We start from the raw sequence: 21,948 nt of genomic DNA, 5'->3' as shown, positions 1-21,948 counted from the left end.
GCAACGCATAACTAACTTACCTATGGCTAGTAGCCGAGTTTTTCTTTGGCGCTTTTCGGTTTAAGATCACCGGGTGCTGCTAGATACAATAAGCATGCGCACCTCCATGCAGCTCAAGTGGGCCGGTGTGATGCTGTGTGCTATGCAATTTAATGGAACGCTAAACATAAATTAGGATCATCAATGTATTGTTTTTATACATCCTGTTTTGAATGTATGTTTAACTTGGACTATAGTGAATGATGAGAACATTATTTAGTCCAATGAAAGCGCTCACTTACTCGATTGTAAAGATTGACCAATTTTAACATTTATGTTCCAACTTTGCCATGAATACCTAAGCGGTATGTTAACAAGTTTTTTATTTTTTTTTATACATATTTCATAAATGATAAATGCCCCCCTGTCTAGACTATGCACGCCCCCCCTTGACTGGTTTTCCATTCAAGAAAAATGGTTAAAAAAAAGAGTTCATAAAGACAAATTATACGCATATATAAATACGTTTTGTAGAAGGGATTTCTTCTTGAAGCTTCACCCTCGCTTTCCTCTCAACTTTGTAAATGGTAGTAAAATATGGTAAAAACCAGATGGGGGTTGATCGAATATCCAATATTGATCCAATATCTCTTACTACATCATATATGCCCAGGGCCGGATTAAGATGGCCTGGGGCCCCTAGGCTACAAGTTGATGTGGGGGCCCTCGGAAAGCAAATTTTGTGACGAATTTACATGAACAGTGTCATAATTACGGATGAATATTTCAATATTGCATCGTGTCGTAATTCTGCAATTTCTCACTTTTGACCAATCGGGGGCCCAATGGCAGGTGGGGCCCCCTGGGCTGCAGCCATATCTAGCCTGTGAGGCCCCTGGCTGGTGGGCCCCCCTAGGCTGCAGCCATATCTAGCCTGTGAGGCCCCTGGCTGGTGGGCCCCCCTAGGCTGCAGCCATATCTAGCCTGTGCATTAATCCGGCCCTGTACATGCCAAGCACTCTTCTGCTATTTTTGCTCTAGCCCCATCTGACGGCCCATTCATTATACTATCCTCCCCCCACAAACACCCCCCCCCCCGCATCATTTATCTCCACACAAAAAAAAACATTGCACTGTGTCAAATGTTGATCGTTGTTTCTAAAGTGTGATTGTGTGCTGTGTGCAGTGTTGATTCTAAAGTGTGATTGTGCTGTGTGGTGTGCAGTGTTTCAGACGGGCATGGTGGGCTACCCAGAGGCCCTCACTGACCCCTCCTACAGATGCCAGATCCTGACGCTCACCTACCCCCTCATCGGCAACTACGGCATCCCCAAGGATGAGGAGGGCGACTTTGGACTCAGCAAGGTGCCCAAACGCTCAACTCTCAATACACGTTGCGTTGCGTTACATTACATTACAAACACTCAACTCTCAATACACATTATATTACATTACCCTTTGCTGATGCTTATATCCAAAGCGACTTAGTCATTTACAGGGTGTAGCCGGCTGTTGCCCACCAAGCCATGGGAGTTAGGTTAGGTGCCCACGGAGCCATGTGAGTTAGGTTAGGTGCCCACGGAGCCATGGGAGTTAGGTTAGGTACCCACGGAGCCATGGGAGTTAGGTTAGGTACCCACGGAGCCATGGGAGTTAGGTTAGGTGCCCACGGAGCCATGCGAGTTAGGTTAGGTACCCACGGAGCCATGTGAGGTGCCCACGGAGCCATGGGAGTTAGGTTAGGTGCCCACGGAGCCATGTGAGTTAGGTTAGGTGCCCACGGAGCCATGGGAGTTAGGTTAGGTACCCACGGAGCCATGGGAGTTAGGTTAGGTGCCCACGGAGCCATGCGAGTTAGGTTAGGCGCCCATGGAGCCATGGGAGTTAGGTTAGGTACCCACGGAGCCATGTGAGTTAGGTTAGGCGCCCATGGAGCCATGTGAGTTAGGTTAGGTACCCATGGAGCCATGGGAGTTAGGTTAGGTACCCACGGAGCCATGTGAGTTAGGTTAGGCGCCCATGGAGCCATGTGAGTTAGGTTAGGTACCCATGGAGCCATGGGAGTTAGGTTAGGTACCCAAACACTCAACTCTCATGCACATTACATTGCATTGCATTACATTAGTGAAAGTGAAAGCCCATTGGGAAACTCCAACTCCCATTGTCATTGTGACCCAGCACTCCACAGCGCACAAGTGAACAATGCATACTGCACACAACGAAATTGCATTTATGCCTCACCCGTGCAAGGTGGCAGCCCTCAATGGCGCCCCTATGGAACAGTGTGGCGGGACGGTGCCATGCTCAGGGTACCTCAGTCATGGAGCAGGATGGGGGAGAACACTGGTTAGTTACTCCCCCCACCAATCTGGCAGGTCGGGAGTCGAACCGGCAACCTTTGGGCTACAAGTCGTTGGTGGGGCGGGGAGTAATTAACCAGTGCTCTTCCCCATCCTCCTCCATGATTGAGGTACCCTGAGCATGGTACCGTCCCGCCGCACTGCTCCCTGGGGGGCGCCATTGGAGGCTGCCCCCTTGCACGGGTGAGGCATGAATGCAATTTCGTTGTGTGCAGTGAACACTTGTGTGCTGTGAAGTGCTGTGTCACAATGTTGTTGGGACAATGCTGTGTCACAATGACAATGGGAGTTGGAGTTTCCCAATTGGGCTTTCACTTAACTTTCACTGATATCATTCCACCTTTAGTCACTAGACGGGTTGGTGGTCCGTTAAATGAAGTTTTGTCAGAGGGCGCGCTCACCTTTCCTGGTGAACCAGTAGCCTGTAAGTAACAGGCTACTGGTACACTGCCCTTTCACGCCTCTCCGCAGGCGGGGTTTAGTCAAAAGATGCTTGCACGCGGTTGGAGCAACCTCATATGAATGACATGACACTTCGACCACTCACGTTGAAGCTTTGTTGACGTAGGACGTGTCGTCACGTAAGCGCTGCCAGGTCGGGAACCAAAACAGAACAACATCCTTTAGAAAATCAACTTGAGGTATTTTGGATAACACCGCTGAAATTACTGCTTCCATCCCGACGCATGATAACTCCTCGCACGCCGCCATTACTGTTGTGATTCAGAGAGGGGGCGGGCACAGCCGAACTACCCTGCGGGAGGGTGTTGCGTTCGATAAACGTCATACCCACTGAAATCCCTCCCTACGATCCTGATTCGTCGAGCTGCCCCGTTTATTTCGTAAACGGAGGAGGAGAGCGAATCACAGGTGCACCAGAAGGTTTGTGTAGCCCAGCCTCCTGGGCGTCAACACATAGCTTCTGGTTCACCAGGAAAGCGCTCACCTTCTTGGAAAAAATGAATGCCTTTGGGTGCGCAATAAAAGGTATCAACTGAAAGAAGGAAAATACGCACTCACAAACTAAGCCTCATTATTTATTTATAATACCACCTTGTCCAAAAGCAAACGCGTTTCAGCAATCAAGCCTTCATCAGTGCGTGGTGGTAATATAAATAAATAATGAGACTTAGTTTGTGAGTGTGGATTTTTCTTTTTTCCGTTAAATAAAGAAAAATACATTATAGAGACTGCCTTTTTATAAATGTCGTATTTGAAATGGTGAATGGGCTTTTGAATCCCCCCAGGATTTGAAATGTCACACTTGGAATGTGTCATTTATTTGTTGTATGAACGTGTATATCTGCTTTTTGCATCTGTAGTGGTTTGAGTCGTCCAAGATCCACGCGTCGGCTCTCATCATAGGCGAGCTGTCGGAGAGCCCCAGCCACTGGAGCGCGGCCATGTCTCTGGACCAGTGGCTCAAGGAGCAGGGCATCCCCGGCCTGGAGGGTGGGTCTTCTCTTCTCACTTCTTTTCTCTCGCTCTCTTTCTCCATCTCTCTGTGTCTCTCTCTCTCTGCCTCGGTCTTCCTCCCTCCCTCTCTCTCTCTCTCACTCCTTATCTCTCTCTCTCTCTCTCTCTCTCTCTCTGTATCTGTCTCTGTCTCTGTCTCTGTCTCTCTCTCTCTCTCTCTCTCTCTCTGTCTCGCTCTCTCTCTCTGTCTCGCTCGCTCTCTCTCTTTCTCCATCTCTCTGCTTCTCTCTCAATGAGTAAATACACAGAATAAAAGTGAACTTTTTTTCCCCCCAGTCCCTTTTTTGTTCAGCACCCGAGAATGTGCACAGTCAAGTCACAAACAAAAGGTTAAATGCTGCCTCGTGTGTGCGCATGTGTCGTGTGTGCGTAGGGGTGGACACGCGTCGGCTGACCAAGAAGCTCCGTGAGCGGGGCAGCATGCTGGGTAAGCTGGTGGTGGAGGGCACCGCTGCAGACGCCGTCCCCTTCGACAACCCCGACACACGCAACCTGGTCCAGGAGGTCTCCATGAAGGTACGCTGGCCCGTAGTGCAGGCCAGGGTATTCAATTCAATGTCAACAAGTTATATTTATGTATTATGGTTGCTGACAGTCAATGAAAAAAAATATGGGAGACTTCATTGAAGTGAAGGGTCTGGGGTTCTCCCCCAGAAAGTTTTGCATTTCTTAGATGTAATTTCCTGCATTTTAACGTCCCAAGTCCCGTTTCAGCATGAGAACGGAACCCATACTTTTCTCTCTAAATTCTGAAAAACGATTCTGTATTTCAAGGGGCTTGTGGGGGGCCAGAACCTTGCTGTCCAGGGCTGCCATTTGAATAGCATGGTGGGCAGAGGTGTAAAATAATAACCGATATGTATCGATGCATTGATCCTGTGGCCGACAATCGTATCGTATTGTGGGGCATTCTTAAGTATCGCAAATAATCGAATCACTGGCCCCTGCCCAATGCTCTAGCTCAGTGGTTCTCGAACTTTTTGTGTGAAGTACCACACGAGAAAATATTGAGCTCTCCGAGTACCAACTTGACAACCAACATTAGAATATCGCAGTAAAGGCCTTCCTCATTAACTTTTGCCAGTCAATACAGGAGAGGTTCATAATGCAGCTACGGTCACATTCAGTGCAAATTTGTTTTTAAACTTCTTGCTTGCCTAGTATTATTCTGCATTATTAGATTCATACAGTTCAATATTACAAAATGTGAGACCAAAGAGATATTTTCGACTGCAACAACAAAAACAAATTCTTCCAAGTACCACCAGAGATGTCTCAAAAACCACCAGTGGTACACGAACCACAGTTTGAGCATCACTGCTCTAGCTGTTAATTGTGCAACATAATAGAAGTGTCAAAGTAATTGGAAAAAAATCGAATCGTATTGTATCATGGGGCATTCTCAAGTATCACAAATAATCAAATATCTGCCTTAAGAAATCGATATCGAATCGTATCGTCATGGAAGCAGTGATTTACACCCCTAGTAGTGGGCCAAAGGAAGTATTCGCAATGACTAAAATGATCAAAATAATGCAGAAGCTACACACACACACACACACACACACACACACACACACACACACACACACAGGTCTGGTGAGAAGCAGGCTAATGATTAGTAAGCATGCAGAAGAGAATGTTATCTGATGGGCTGCCTGAGTTCTCTGGGACACTGGCCCCAATCAGCTGCCAGAGCGATCCTCAGGTTTAGCCGCCGCCTCCGCTGTTTAGCCGCCGCCTCCGCTTAAAGGGACACTGTGAAATTTTTCGTTGTTTATTTCCAGAATTCATGGTGCCCATTCACTAATGTTACCTTTTTCATGAATACTTACCACCACCATCAAATTCATTATGACTGGAAAAATGGTCCGCCATTTTGAATTTTCAAAAATGGCCATTTTTAGCTGCAAAAATGACTCTACTTGGACCATACTAAAAATATTTGTTTTTTTGCTCAGTAAACTTTCATGTAAAGATCAAATTTGGCAATAGGCAGCCCAGTTTCAATGAGCAGCATAGTTGCAGTACCTTTTTTGACCATTTCCTGCACAGTGTCCCTTAAAAAAAAAAAGAAAAAAGGAGTGTGATGATTGAGTGTGAAATCAGCAAATGAGATGGCTGCTCAAAGATGATGCATTAAAAAGATTTGAAGAGATGAGCACCATTGAGACAGTTCTTGCCATCAACAATTTATGGTGCAAAGGTTAAAGATAATGAATGAAAGCAGGATTAGCAAGAAGCTACAGTAAGACGAGGAATCAATCAAGTGCATGGTTAAAAGCGACGCTCTCAAAAAAGTAGAGTTGTTCCTGATCTTCCTGCCATTCCCTGAGAAGCTGTTTCCACGTAGCCTGCTAATTTTGAAAACGCATTGATTTTGGCCTTTACATGTAAACAAGAGATCTAATACCCGCACATCTTATCCCATTTAGGGGGCTAAACACACTTGTTACGATGGAGTTTTTATTTTTGTCCACATGTTGCGCTTACACCTAAACAGAAGGAAAAAATATCAACATTTAGAAATGGCAGGCTACGTTGAAACGGCATCCTTGTCTGTTGGTATTACTCTTACTGTAGTTCCAAGCAAGCACATTTTATCATTGAACTGAATGGCTCAAGCTAGCTGCTAGCTTCGGCCCATTAGCTTTGTTGATGCATGCATGCTTGGCGTCAGTGATTGGCTGGAAGAACATGAAAAAGGGAAAACTCAATTATTAAACTTGAAGGCAGGTGAAAACCTTGCACATTTGCATTGTCCTTTCAATGTCCACATTTAATCATTGTCCTTATTGATTATTACAGCTGTGCATCTAAAGATTAAAACCCACTCCATATTGATCTAATAGAAGAGCTCATTCTTAACTGTGTCTTTTTGTCTGTCTGCGTGCGTGTCTGCGTGTGCTCACGTCTGTGTCTTTGTCTGTGTGCCAGGAGCCGAGGGTGTTTAACCCAGAGGGTGCCGTGAGAATCGTGGCGCTGGACTGTGGCATCAAGTATAACCAGATCCGCTGCCTGTGCCAGAGGGGGGCCCAAGTCACTGTGGTGCCCTGGGACCACCCGCTCGACAACAACGGTCAGTCAGAGATCTTAATCGAGAGAGAGAGATACGCACATAGAGGTAGAAAATAACACTAGAGCTGACACAGCAATTTGCGACAGCACTGGGAAATGACGCATGGAGCTTCTCAACTTCCGTAGGTAGTGTAGGCACCTTCAGTCAATGCAAGTCAATGGAGAACACGCCTACCCCTGTCAAAAAAAAAAATGACTAAAACTGTGTGAATATGAAGTAACACATTAAACAAAGACCAGATTTGAAATGTCAGACTAAATATCTACTTAAATCATATTAGAGTCGATAAAATACATAGAAAAATCAAATTCTATATTTTATGAACATAGTTAGCAACACACTTAAACTATTGTCCTTGTATAGTGTGTTGATGGACATTTTCACATGATGAAGATATTTTTGACAGTGGTGAGCCTGCTTCTCCATTAATTTCCATTTCTCTGATCTACCTACAGAGATAATGGCAGCCACAGATTACTGTAAAAAGGGGGGCGGGTCACCTTTAGTGTTATTTTCTACCTCTATGGAGATACGTCATTCTAGTTCTTTTCCGTTATCCATGCGGTGTTGGGTGAACGAACGCCCCTTTAGGAGACCTTCGGAGTCTTGAGGTTGAGAATAAATTGAGTCCCCTTAACGCTGTAGATACCGGTAGCGCACTTCTTGTGCAAACACCACAAACGGAGAAGGAGGAGACAACGCCCCCTTAGGAGACCCAACTTGAGCATGATTGATTGAGAAAGACGTTCTGCTGAATTTTTACTGTGAGAATTTTATTACCTGGGGTGCATTTCTGGAAAGCGTAGTTGCTAACTATGTTAGTTACTTTATTGGTTGCAATGCAATTTCCCATTGGCAACTACCAACGTTGCTAACTGCTAACAACTACGCTTTCCAGACATGCACCCCTGTATTGGCCATGGAACAGCTACAGCTCTTCAGAATCTTAACTCTTTCGTGACTTTTTTTCGGGATGTAGACTTCGACGGCGTGTTCATCAGTAACGGTCCGGGGAACCCAGAGTTCTGCAGCACCACGGTGGAGAACCTGAGGAGAGTGGTGTGTGTGGAGAACCCCAAACCTGTCTTCGGAATCTGCCTCGGGCACCAGCTTCTCTCCCTTGTCATCGGCGCCAAGACGTACAAGATGAAGTAAGAGACGCACACACACGCACATACGTACATACGCACACACACCAGCTCCTCTCCCTCGTCATCGGAGCCAAAGCTAAAAAATATGAATTGTATTATCCAGCTGTTAGGCTATCGGCTTCAGAATGACCCAGTCACGTCTTCGGGTACTGAAAATTCTATGGTAGGCCCTGCCATGACCAGCCGGTGGGGCACTCGTCTGCCATGCGGCCGACCCGGGTTCGATTCATGGCCCGGGTCCTTTGTCGACCCCTCACCGTCTCTCTCCCCATTCTCTTCCTGTCCACCTCTCACACTGTCCTATCATCAATAAAGTGGTAAAAGAAAAAGAAAGTAAAGAAAGTAAAAAGAAAATAAATCTATGGTAGCGTGAGTCGTTCAGCTGCATGTTGAAATGGGCAGGAATTCTCCTGTAAAGCTTGCACAGTGGCGTGAGAGAGAGAGAGAGGAGGCCCCTTACTTGGCCTTTTCCACCCCTCCTGTGTCTGCTTGGACCCATAACATTCTGTCTCTCTTCTCTTTTCTTCTCTTCTCTTCTCATTCTTCTCTTATCATTCTTCTCTTCTCTTCTCTTCTCATTCTGTCCCTCATCTGTCTTTCTTTCCTGGTCGTTTCTTTATTTTTTCCCCCTTTCATTCTCTGTGAGCTGGCTGCCTGGGAGCAGTCTCGTGTGAAATGCTGGGTTTTGGCTTTTGTGCACCTCAGCAGTCTAGGCAGCAGATAATGGGTGAGGCGCGCTGAGGGAGGCTTGAGCCAGTCAGTGGGTGCATTCCAATATGCGACCTTGCGTCCTCCACTTGTGCTTGTGGCCTCGTACCAGGAAGTAATATGTCATGATGACATCACTGACAACAGCATTATATATTTCAATATCTCGCAAAAGTTCAATTGTAAAGTCCTTTTTTCACTTTCAAACAGAATGGTAAATGAAGAATAGTCCCCCCAAAAAAAGTTTTGGCTAGGCTGACAGCGGGGAAACTTTTTTTGTCCACGGAGGAGGGGCCAGGAGGAGGGACGAGGCCACAAGCACAAGTGGAGGACGCAAGGTCGCATATTGGAATGCACACAGTGTGTTTTGCTAAGGCTCCTGGGATCGCTACTTTGTTAGCGCCAACTCAAGGTCCCGTGTGTGTGTGTGTGTGTGCGCGTGTGTGTGCTGGCATTCCTGAGAGCAGATGTGGTGTGTTGGTCAGTGGGTTCACACACACAGACACAGTGGCTCCCCTGGAAAGTGAATAGCCAAGTGCCCTTGAGCAAGTCTTTTCTGCCAAGTTCCTGTATCTAAAGCACTGTATGTTGCTCTGGGTAAAACTTTCTGCTGAATGCTGCACAGAACAACGCAATTTAATGTCATCTCCGTTGCTGAGTAATTTAGTAACTTTGATTTTCAGTGTGATGTGCAACCTATGTACTTCACAGTTAAGAAATAAGGCACACTGCCTTTCCCATGGGAATGGGAATCACATTTACAACCATGCGTCGCTCCATCCGTAAATTGCTCTAGATGAGAATGTTGTTTCCTTAACTGTTGCACCTGTCGCTCTGTATAACAGACTTTTGGTTTTCCACGACACCGGTCAGTCTTGTGTACTGCAATGTTGTCTGTTGTGTCTGTTACACCAGTCACTCTGAAACGTGTTGGGGAGAACCCAAATTCTGTTATACAATCATCTCATGTACTGGTGGTAGGGCTGCACAATTATGGAAAAAAATCATAATCACGATTATTTCAGGGTTCCCACGGGTCATGGAATTTCTGGAATATCATGGAATTTCATAAAAGTTTTTCCAGTCATGGAAAGTCATGGAATTTTACCATTTTGCATGCACAGTCATGGAATATCATGGAATTTTCTTAACAGTTGTGTAGAAGCAAAAACGTTTTTGTTTCGTGTATAACATTGTTTCTTACTGGTTATACTACAACGCTTAGCCAGAGAGGGTTTGGTTTTTTGCTGTAATGTGTAACATTCTAGGATGCAATAAGCCCTCTTTAGTCTGCCGGTGGCTCGGCGTCGGCTCTAGGGGTGAAGATACACACTTTTTAAAACGTAACGTTATTTCTTTTTACGGAAGTGGTCATGGAAATTCTGGGTTTTGGGTCTGGAAAGTCATGGAAAATCATGGAATTTTCTATCTGAATTAGAGTGGGAACCCGATTATTTTGGTCAAAATCGTAATCACGATTATTAATCACGGTTATTGATATTTGCAGATTTTTTTTGTAAATTATAACAAGATGAAATATAACCAAGAATGAATTATATTTGGGATGAGCGAAATAAAATGAATTGTAATAATTATGTGAAGGCAATAGCATGAAACAGATTTCTGGCCAGAAACACGAAGCCTGACATTATGTTCTGGCTTCAAGGACGCTCTCAAAGGTAGGTCACTATTGCCACGAATTAAATCCCGATTGAAATCACGACTTCGATTTCAAGATTTTATTACGATAACGATTATTTTCGATGAATTGTGCAGCCCTAACTGGTGTCCTTCAGCTATGTCCTCTCCCTTCCTTATATCCCCTTGTTACACTCGGCTCAGAAAATGTAACCAAAAAACACCAATAAGACAACACCAACGCCAAATTTCAAGATCTTTCCAAAATAATTTACTGAAGAAACTTGCAAGTTTACAACTCCCAAAGCAACACAAAATCAACCCAAACAAAAAAAATGGGCAAACGTGGAGCCTACTGCTCACGGGGCAATGCACAGTGGAAATTGAGGGGAGGGGAATTGTGCGCAGGTGCTCCCACTGCACGGGTAATCAGGAGCGTGATGCAGCGCGGCCTCGCCAAGGAAGACGCGCGGTCGTCACACCCCTTATCTTCTAAAAAAAGGGGTTCCACGCGCTTCTGTTTTTACATCTGGTGCATCAACGGGAGGGAGGCAGGTAATCTTGAACGAAGAGAAGACACCGGAGCAACTCAGATAGGATGCTTTTTCTTTTTAATTCAAGTGCACAATCTTCGTTCAACCCCTTAATTTCTCTCTCTCTCCTCCAGGTACGGTAACCGTGGCCACAACCAGCCGTGCATCCACAAGGGCACGGGCCGCTGCTACATCACCTCCCAGAACCACGGGTTCGCCGTGGACCCCCTGACGCTACCCGAGGGCTGGGACGTCCTCTTCACCAATGCCAACGACCAGAGCAGCGAAGGCATCGTGCACAACACCAAGCCACTCTTCAGGTGCCGGTCTTACTTCGCACGCACCCACACACACACACGCGCACACACACACACACACACACGCAGCTTAACACGCTATTCAGGTATAGACACACACACACACTCACGCACAAGCCGTGTGACCTTAAAGAAACCAATCAAGTGAGCCAGTAAGTAAGATCAATGCTGTCGTTCAAGCTGTAATGATTACATTTTTGTGTATACCTTTGTATAAAATGTTTGGGTACAGCGCGTGTGCGCACTGTAATTTCTGGCCTATAAGCCACACCTCAATATAAGCTGCACCCACTCAAATTAAGAGAAACATGTTTACACTTAAAGGCCGCACCTCTGTATAAGCTGCAGAAGGTGTCCACATTGTAACATGGGATATTTACAACACATTCGTTTTGTAGCCAACTCTGCTCTCTTTGTGCTTATCGCACGTAAAAGTCCATAAATGAGCCACAGGTTTCAAAGTATGAGAAAAAAAATAGCGGCTTATAGGCTGGAAATTACAGCATTTACAAATCCCTCCACCGTTATGTGTTGCGCTCTGATATGATAGGTTTTCATGGGTAAGCGGTTAGGGCGTTAAACTTGTAGCCCAAAGGTTGCCGGTTCGACTCCCGACCCGCCAGGTTGGTGGGGGTGAGTAATTAACCAGTGCTCTCCCCCATCCTCCTCCATGACTGAGGTATCCAGAGCTTTGTTTGAGTTTGAGTTTCCCAATCGGGCTTTCACTTTTTTTTTTTTTCTCACTTTTTTGCTGTCTTCTCTTCCGTCCCCGTTCTTCCCCACAGTGTGCAGTTCCACCCGGAGCACATGGCGGGTCCCACCGACCTGGTCGGCCTCTTCGACGTCTTCCTGGACACAGTCAAGGACTTCAAGGAGGGCAAGGGTGGCAAACCAGGTCTGGCAGCCATACTTTTATATTAGGGGTGCAAACCAGGTCAGGTGGCCATGCTTTTATATCTGGGGTGGGGAACCAGGTCAGGCGGCCATACTTTTATATCAGGGGTGGGGAACCGATGTCTCAACAGCCGTTTACATGATATATGACATATTTTGGAAAGGAATCTTAGAAATTACATCAGCAATACAATTAAGTTACTGGGAACCTAGAGAAGACGGAGCCTGTTTTAAATGTGGCTGCCTTCAATTTAGGCCTTATTTTTGCAATCATTTTAGTTGTAATTACAGTGTATCCCAAATGATGTCAGAGGGTATTCTGCCATATCTGTCTGTCCTCATAAGAGCTCTTTTCCAAGCTTAGGTGACATTGTCCAGTCTTGCACTTTAAATGTCTGTATGAGCACTGTCTATGTCCATACTGTCTTAAGTCCATGTATAAGTACTGTATGTCTATACTGTCTATGTCCTTACCTAGATTAGTCTATGTCTGTATGGGAAAGCAAGAAATGTAATTTCAAATTCTTTGTATGACCAGTGCATGTAAAGAAATTGACAATAAACCTACTTGACTTGACTCTTGACTTGACTTGACATGGGAGAGAGTGCTTATGTCTTGATGGGTTGTGTACCCGTCTTTTATTTTCTTGTATCCTTGTCTGTTTATTTATCTAACTTTTTTTTTTTTTTTTTACTGTGTAGTATTTCTATTTTATGTGGAGGACCATGCACTTGTGTCTGATAGACACACACACAGACAATTCAATTATTTATTCATGTGTGTGTCCCCACAGTGAAGGAGAGGCTGACGGAGCACCTGGCGTTCCCGGACTCCCCCAGGCCCGAGGAGTTTGTGCGGCCCCACAAGGTGCTGATCCTGGGCTCCGGAGGCCTCTCCATCGGCCAGGCTGGGGAGTTCGACTACTCCGGCTCTCAGGTCAGTCAGAATTACAATAATAATAATATAAAAAAGTAAAGAACAGGAAACTGTGGCACTCCGTTTTCTTATTTTTTACTAGTTCAAAGGCAAATAGACTGCCTATTTGCCTTTAAACTAGTAAAAAATAAGAAAACGGAGTGCCACAGTTTCTTGTTTTTTATTTTTTGATATCAACTTTATCCACTCACTGTTAGAGCACCCGTGTCAAAAGATCTGGATCCACGCAGCGCTTCCGCTTTTATTCTTTATACTAATTATTATTATTATTATTATTATTATAACTGTATTTGTATAGCAGAATTCATGCAAGACATACCGCTGAAAACGGCATGATCGAGGAAAGAAATTGACTTCACCTGCTTTAACCAGTGGAATTGGATTGGTTAAACCCCAGGTTTCCATTTGGAATAAATGGAGTAAGTACACTTGACCTTGTTGGCTAATGCATGTGTGTTTTGTTTGTGGGCCTGCAGGCCATCAAGGCGCTGAAGGAGGAGGGCGTGCAGACGGTGCTCATCAACCCCAACATCGCCACCGTGCAGACCTCCAAGGGACTGGCAGACAAGGTCTACTTCCTGCCCATCACCCCGGAGTACGTCACTCAGGTGAGAGCCTTAAGGGGGATTCATACTTGTCGTGACTGGCGCTACCCTCCTTCATACTTCACTCGCGACCTCACTCGCGCCGTCACGTGACCCAAAATGACGTCACACGCCGTGTCGTGAGCTGCCGTGGCGCGACGTCGTGCACCCCAGATATTTTGTAACTTGTCGTGCGCCACCAGCGACCATACAGGTAGGCAGACAAAGCAGGAGTTGCGAAGAGAGGCTACAACTACTGTAGGCTACTACAGAATGGATCATGCATCATTTTGAGGATAATAAAATGTCCTAGAGAGTTATTTTATCTTCTCTCTTAAATGTTGTTCAGAGGTCACTCGGCTGAGAGCCTAACGAGTAGGTCACTCGGCTGAGAGCCTAACGAGTAGGTCACTCGGCTGAGAGCCTAACGACGTCTACTCCACTTCCAAACTCGGTTCAAGAGCACGGAGCGAAATTGCGTTGCTCATTGTGTAATTGATTTGCGTTGTGTTTGTCACTCCGCAAAAAGTGTCTGACGTGCAAATGTTGTGGATTCACGTAGATTCAGATCATTCTAGGCTGCGCCTGTTTTTGCGCTAGACTAACAGAGCCACTACATAACAAGCAAAAGTGACGTGAAAATGAATTTCATTTACCTTAACTGCACATTCTATGTCCGATGCTCCCTTCCTGGAACTATTTTGGAACTGTGTCAATGGCGATTTGTGGGTCAAAGGCTCCATGAACCACCATCTTTGTGTGAAAATGGAACACCGAGAAGTAAGGAGTTAGGATAATCCCATTGAGCTCTGGGTCAACCGTATTGTTTGTTTGCCCTCCCCGGTCAGGTGATCAAGAACGAGCGTCCGGACGGCGTGCTGCTGACGTTCGGGGGCCAGACGGCGCTGAACTGCGGCGTGGAGCTGACCAAGCGCGGCGTGCTGGAGAAGTACCAGGTGCGCGTGCTGGGCACGCCCGTGTCCTCCATCGAGATGACGGAGGACCGCAAGGTGTTCGTGGAGAAGATGGAGGAGATCAACGAGCACGTCGCACCCAGCGAGGCCGCGCTCTCCCTCGAGCAGGTGAGCTGAGGGGTGTGTGTGTGTGTGTGTGCGCCTCTGTGTTGTGCTGTATCTGCAGGCTACATTACATGTGTTATTGTCTGTATTTCCAGGCTATATCGGCGGCTGAGAGGCTGGGTTACCCCGTGCTGGTGCGCTCGGCGTTCGCTCTGGGCGGCCTGGGCTCCGGCTTCGCCAACAACCGCGAGGAGATGACGTCGCTGGTCACGCAGGCCTTCGCCCACACCTCGCAGGTGCTGGTGGACAAGTCGCTCAAGGGCTGGAAGGAGATCGAGTACGAAGTGGTGCGGGACGCCTACGACAACTGCATCACGGTCAGCACCATTTGCTTACGTGTCTGTGTGTGTGTGTGCGCGCGCGCGAGTACGAGGTGGGTGTCAAGTACGAGGTGGTGCGGGACGCCTACGACAACTGCATCACGGTCAGCACAACTTGCTTGTGTGTGTGTGAGCGCGCGTGCGCGCGCGCGTGAGGTGGTGCGCAACGCCTACGACAACTGCATCACGGTCAGGTGTGTGTGTGTGTGTGTGTGCGCGTGTGTGCGTGCGCGCCGAGTACGAGGTGGGTGTCAAGTACAAGGTGGTGCAGGACGCCTACGACAACTGCATCACGGTCAGCACAACTTGCTTGCGTGTGTGTCTGCGTGTGCGCGTGCCAATTATCTAGGTGTGTAACAGAATATCGACCTGCTGGGCATCCACACAGAAAATATAACGTGTGTGTGTGTGTGTGTGTGTGTGTGTGTGTGTGTGTGTGTGTGTGTGTGTGTGTGTGTGTGCGCGTGCGTGCATTGTGTGTGTGTGTGTGTGTGTGTACACAACCTACCCAATCTGCTCGGCAGGTGTGTAACATGGACCCGCTGGGTATCCACACAGAAATATTAAGTGAAAAAAAGATTGTGTCTGTGTCCGCTCTGCAGGTGTGTAACATGGAGAACATCGACCCGCTTGGTATCCACACTGGGGAGTCCATCGTGGTGGCGCCCAGTCAGACGCTCAACGACTACGAGTACAACATGCTGCGCAACACGGCCATCAAGGTCATCCGCCACCTGGGCATCGTGGGGGAGTGCAACATCCAGTACGCGCTCAACCCTGAGTCCGAACAGGTGGGTACGGCCTCGACATGATGCCAAGAGGGCTCATGAAATAATGTAGATATTTGTTTATGTAATGCATACTGTATAAACATATATAACTTCTTATGTAGCTTGTTTTACATGTAATATTGTCACAGGTTTAGAGCAGTTTTTCATTGAACATGAATCCTTAACCAACACGAACAGGTTGGTACAGTATTGACATGATATGAATAATTGTAATGATGGCGAGGGCGATTTAAAAAAATAAAGTTATAGTAGCTGTTTTTTCATTTCATATTTGAAAGTAGTTGGAGTAAAAGTGTGTTGACACATACATATATAGGCCTACTGTACGTTTTCACAAATTCGCCTATTACATCAAGTCGTCTATTACATTTTTCCACTATTGAATCACTGAGTTTAACAGTGTGTTTCAGACTGTGCGTGTTCTCAGTACTTAAGCGTGTGTCCGTGTGTGTGTGTCCCCAGTACTACATCATTGAGGTGAATGCGCGCCTGTCTCGGAGCTCGGCCCTGGCCAGCAAGGCGACTGGGTACCCGCTGGCCTACGTGGCTGCCAAGCTGGGCCTGGGCATCCCTCTCCCGACCCTCAAGTAGGTGCCACCCTACACCCGACACATGTAGCTGTCTACATCACCCTAACGACACAAGCAGCTCTTTTCTACCACCCTAACGACACATGCAGCTCTTTTCTACCACCCTAACGACACATGCCACTTTCTACATCACCCTAACGACACATGCACCTCTTTTATACCACCCTAACGACACATGCAGCTCTTTCCTACCACCCTAACGACACATGCAGCTCTTTCCTACCACCCTAACGACACATGCAGCTCTTTCCTACCACCCTAACGACACATGCAGCTCTTTTATACCACTATTACGACACATGCCACTTTCTACACCACCCTAACGACACATGCAGCTCTTTTATACCACCCTAACGACACATGCCACTTTCTACACCACCCTAACGACACATGCCACTTTCTATACAACCCTAACGACACATGCAGCCTTCTCAATACCTCTTATTGAGGTATGCTGATTGCAGATGCAGATTTCTATACCACTCGTATAACACTTATTTGCTGCAGCCTGTCGTGTGCGTTTCGGAGGGCTTCATAAACTGAATATTATGTAAAGGACCTGAATTGAGTGCAGGCCTATTCCCGCTTGTAAAACATTTCTGGACTGGATGGGTAAAAGAAAAGTGTGCAGGGGGTTGTCGATTAGAAAAATAAATATGTTTTGACTTGGTCAGAAGTGAGCTAATAAACACTAGCAGGTAATTGGAGTGCTTCTCTGGGTCTTCACCTTTTTTCCTTGGTGCTCATCAGTGTAGGGGTTCTCAAACTTCGTCCAGGAAGACAGATGCTGAGGCACTCAAGGTTGCAATTTGTTTACTTTTTTATTTGGCTACAATGCCTACGCGTTTCGGCCCTTATGGCCTTCTTCAGGTCGTAGGGCCGAAACGCGTAGGCATTATAGCCAAATAAAAAAGTAAAAAAAAATGCAACCTTGAGTGTCTCAGCATCTGTCTTCCTGGACCAAGAAGTGAGCTAATTTTGTGATGTCATCTATCGTCTAAACGCATGTTTATTGCAGGGCTGATAGTATTCAGGCTCCATGCCTGATTTCAGGCTTGACAGAGTTTGCAAAAATAAAAACATTGATAATAATTAGCCATTAGGTTTTCTTCTACTATCAGGCTTGAATAATGGTCATACACAGGCTATTAAATGTTTGAATAATGTGTCAAAATAGGCCTACGTTACGTCACTATGCAGTATCTTGTCGTCGTTGTCGTTAGAGCAGGGGAAAAAGTTCAAGCCCAGGATTTTTTTTCACCATCACCCCTGTTAATGGCTTCCGTCCCGGTAGGAACTCGGTCACCAACTCCACCACGGCCAACTTCGAGCCCAGTCTGGACTACTGTGTGGTGAAGGTGCCGCGCTGGGACCTCAGCAAGTTCCTCCGGGTCAGCACCAAGATCGGCAGCTCCATGAAGAGCGTGGGTAAGGGGCCGGGTCGCATGTGCACACATCCACTTAAACACGCATTGCATTACACACACGCTTACGCATTACACATGCATTGCACACGGACTGGCATTACACATGCATTGCTCACGCATACGCATTGCACACACATTAAATACGCATTAAACATGCATTTTTTAAACATGCGTATTTTTTAATACGCATTGCACACACATTGCGTACGCATTATACATGCATTGCATTTGCATTACACATGCATTGCACAAGCACACATTGCACACACATCGCACAAGGGCTGGGCGATATGACTATATATCTTTATCGTGATGGAGCGTGGTGAAGAGACACAAACGCACACGCGTACACTTACACATTGATTGCATGCATTACACATATGCACAGAGCTGTACGGTGTAGGAAGAGTTGCTTCCTATGCACACCATACAGGCTGTCTGTGACTGGCTCTTCCTCTCTTACACGCACGCATACGCGCACGCACGCGTACAGGCACACGCACAGGCACACGCACAGGCACACGCACACGCACACGCACACTCGCATGCACGCTAGAGGTGGTTTCTTCCTACCAATGTGCACACTAAAACATGCACACACTATGCACCATATATGATGAACACGTTTAGTACTTGTATGCAAATGGTTTTGTTAAAGGTACACTGTGCAGGAAAGGGCCAAAAAAGGTTCTGCAACTATGCTGCTCATTGAAACTGGGCTGCCTATTGCCAAATTTGTTTATTACTTAGTAAACGTTCATGTAAAGATCAAACATTTTCTAGTAAGATCCAAGTACAGTCATTTTTGCAGCTAAAAATGGCTATTTTTGGAAATTCAAAATGGCGGACCATGGAGAAGATGTATGAAAAGTGCAATTTTTCCAGTCATAATGAATACTTAGAATTTGATGCTGGTGGTAAGTATTCATGAAAAAGGTAACATTAGTGAATGGGCAGCATGAATACTGGAAATAAACAACTAAAAATCTCACACAGTGTCCCTTTAAAGACTGCAGCTTGTCGTCGAGAAGGCTGTTATCTTGCGTGTTGTTGCCATGGAACTGCTCACTCGATTGTGATCAGAGCGAAGCGAGTGCAGCGTGTGGTGCGAACTGATTGCTGACTAAGATGTAATAGCAGCAGAGGATGATTAAGATGATATGTGGTCACTGGTGCTAAATGGACAAGTTTACTTGGAGAAAGATATTTATCTATCTTGGGTTTCTGTTGATGGGGAAATTTCATTTTTGTGTGTGTGTGTGACACACACTGATGTGTGTTCAAGTTATCAAGTTGTTTCAACATTTGCGCCGATAAATAAGTGCTCGCTTCGCTTCCTGTCGTATGCGTGCGCACATGCACTTTTGTTACGTGTCTGAAAGCGTTTTTATACGCACGCCCTACTTTCATCCATCTCAGTCTCGGAGCAGCAGAGTAGTTCAGCTGTGTGTCGTGGTGCCGATTTACAAATTTCGCTGTTTTGACAAATCATGTGCACACGGGCATTTGCCGTCTTGGTGTTCCTCTCTGGAGCCCAGCTCAGCCCACCTCACCATGCACGTGTCTTGAGATGGAAAGGAAGTCAGTACGGGCTGAATATTGACCAAGGAGGGGCCGACTACGACTACGTCGTGCTCAACAGGGTCTCTCAACAACAAGGCGAAGATCCGCCGATTGTTGTGGTCAACTGCTCTCAACCGCACAGACTACTGCCAGGTTACGACGTCAAGTGCCGACGTGCCGGCGGCGGCGTTGAAATGGCACGCCTCACCGTCGGCCAGAGTGGAGACTACGTGTACGAGGGCTGGCGTGGGGGAAAGCTCACAACTCGCGGCAGCTTCCACCTCACTGTGGGCGAGTGTGAAGAGAGCGTGCTAAAAGTACATCATGGCTTGGTATACGAGGAGAACGTTGTGCTGTGCCGGGCTGACTCTCCTCTAGGGAAGGGGACTAGTCTACAGGTGTATCGTGGCGGTCGTGTTGAGCAGCTGACTTTAGTCCTTGACACCAGCTCATCCCTGGAGCCTCTTCAGGCGGAGCTGAGCGGCCGACTGCTGGTGGACCTCAACACCTCTTCGATCTGGTACGCAGGAGTCGAAGACGGCGATGATTCCGATTCTGGTGACTTCTATTGTACAATATGGAGAGAATCTGTGTGCCAAACCGTCTTCCGAAACCATATCCTAAGCCCGAAACGTGTCTTTGGCCACGAAGGAGTGAATCAAAGCCTGCCGTGCATGTTGAGCGGGGAGGCGTCTGGCCACGTACGCTGGTACACTCCCACTAGAGTTGTCAGGCTGGACAACGAGAATCGGGCCCTCCAACAGCCACCGGAACAGATACACATGCTCAATGGCAGTCAGACCGGAGACTATTCCCTCATCATACCGTCTGTCTCACAACAGCACAGCGGGAATTATGAATGCAAAGGACTCGGCCAAACCAAGACATTTTTTCTGTACGTCTGCACAAAAGTCCCCGCCTTGCATGTGACTCTATCTCATGTGGATGATTTCCGCTTGGACGTTACCACGGACAACGAATCTCTCCAAGTAGCGTTTGATTTTTGGAGCAGATCTCTCTGGTACCGTCAGAAAGGTCCACAGCCACAGGTTTTGATCGCGGACTCCAAGAGGACGTCTACGGCCGTGCCTGAGGACTTGACTGGCAGAGTGACTGTGGACAGCTCCAATTACTCTCTGCTCGTCACCAACCCTACAACTGAGGACAGCGCTGTGTACACGTGGAGGGTCTTTGCAGAAAAGCCGTGGGAAGAGGACCGAGATTGCTTGGAGAGGGACATCCACTTGGTGTACAAGCACCCGTTTGGTGTGAGCTCTGTGTTCTACAGGGTGTACGGCTCTCTGATGGGCTGTGCGCTGCTGGGGCTGGTGGCTGCTGTGGTCTGGCCCGAGCTGAGGAGCAGAGGAAGCGCACAGACCCCTGGTGGTCGGGAGGAGGAAATGCGAGACATTGGGCAAATGGACGATGTCTGAGGTGGAAGGGGCTGAAGAGAACGTCTTGGCTCTGAAGCTCTCCTTTCTTGTCTGATGGGCTGCTGACAGTGTATTCTGCACACTGGCTTTTAGATTCAGGTGTACTGGAGATTCTTTTCTCAGGGGTTTTTCTCAATTTTCTTTGCACGTTGCTTTATTTTTTTTAGCAACTGTAACTTCTGGCACTGGCTGTGCAAATTATATAATGCAGATAGTTGCATGTGTAAGACGGTTTTGTACTTTTTTTTCTCAACATATATTATGATAAAACAGAACATAAAAATTGTTTGTCCACATTTTTTTTCTTTCAAAGAGTGCAGTAGATCCCTAGTGGTCAAAACCAGAAGTGCAGAATATGGTAGTGGAGATGAGTCACCTATTGACTGGCTATGTTTTTCTCCTTAATCAGCTCAGTAGCAGTAACAAAAATATGCTAAATAGAATATTTTACATTTTCTTTTATAATATCAGACTGGACTTGCTTGGGTATTTTGTCCTTTTTTGTGTTTCTTTTGCTTTTAACATTTGAACAGTGTAAAGAATTGTATACAATATGTCCATGACACGCAACTTGTATTGTAATGTGTGCATTTGTCTGTGTATGAACGAACAGCCACAGTTTTCCACTTTTTTACACAAATGTGCATGCTAATGCTTTCATGCTTTGAATAAACCGGTTTAAATACTTCTGTTCCTTCTTCATCTGTGACGGTGGGCCAGTGAATTGTATAATAATATACATTATAAAATAATATTATTTCAAGTCTTGGTGCATGTTTTCATGTCTGATTTCTTTTGTTTTTTAGCTCGGGGAGATCTGGTGACCAAAAACATTTTTTTTTTTTACGTGTGGGTAGCGCTTTTATCACATTTATGTATGTGACGCAATAAAGAAATGATTGCATCAGCTGTTTGTGTGCGAGTTCCACTCCTTGGCTGCTGTGAGTTATCACTAATGAACCAACCACTTGCGTCTGAGTGTGTGTGATTGGGTTTTTTTTTTCAGATAAAGTGATTTCTTTAAATAATAAATGGGGGGGGGGGGGGGGGGGGGGGGTGCGCTGTGGCGCAGCGCGCTAAGTCCCCCAC

General features: G+C 46.5%; 1 protein-coding gene across 1 annotated transcript in view; it reads left to right on the top strand.

The window, feature by feature from the left end:
• The window catches only part of cad (carbamoyl-phosphate synthetase 2, aspartate transcarbamylase, and dihydroorotase), a 60,300-nt gene that overhangs the window by 644 nt on the left and 37,708 nt on the right, over positions 1–21,948 (top strand). The window contains exons 2-15 of the mRNA XM_063223748.1: positions 1,205–1,344; positions 3,662–3,791; positions 4,189–4,331; positions 6,753–6,894; positions 7,874–8,045; positions 11,059–11,244; positions 12,027–12,136; positions 12,930–13,072; positions 13,549–13,680; positions 14,505–14,738; positions 14,831–15,052; positions 15,658–15,846; positions 16,309–16,433; positions 17,731–17,864. Coding sequence (XP_063079818.1) covers positions 1,205–1,344; positions 3,662–3,791; positions 4,189–4,331; positions 6,753–6,894; positions 7,874–8,045; positions 11,059–11,244; positions 12,027–12,136; positions 12,930–13,072; positions 13,549–13,680; positions 14,505–14,738; positions 14,831–15,052; positions 15,658–15,846; positions 16,309–16,433; positions 17,731–17,864 — 2,202 coding nt within the window. The remainder of the gene's footprint in view (positions 1–1,204; positions 1,345–3,661; positions 3,792–4,188; positions 4,332–6,752; positions 6,895–7,873; positions 8,046–11,058; positions 11,245–12,026; positions 12,137–12,929; positions 13,073–13,548; positions 13,681–14,504; positions 14,739–14,830; positions 15,053–15,657; positions 15,847–16,308; positions 16,434–17,730; positions 17,865–21,948) is intronic.

The sequence above is a fragment of the Engraulis encrasicolus genome, chromosome 18 (assembly GCF_034702125.1).
Source record: "Engraulis encrasicolus isolate BLACKSEA-1 chromosome 18, IST_EnEncr_1.0, whole genome shotgun sequence".
Lineage (NCBI taxonomy): Eukaryota > Metazoa > Chordata > Actinopteri > Clupeiformes > Engraulidae > Engraulis > Engraulis encrasicolus.
The sequence above is the reverse complement of the archived record's forward strand: the minus strand, read 5'-3'. Positions and strand labels throughout refer to the sequence as shown.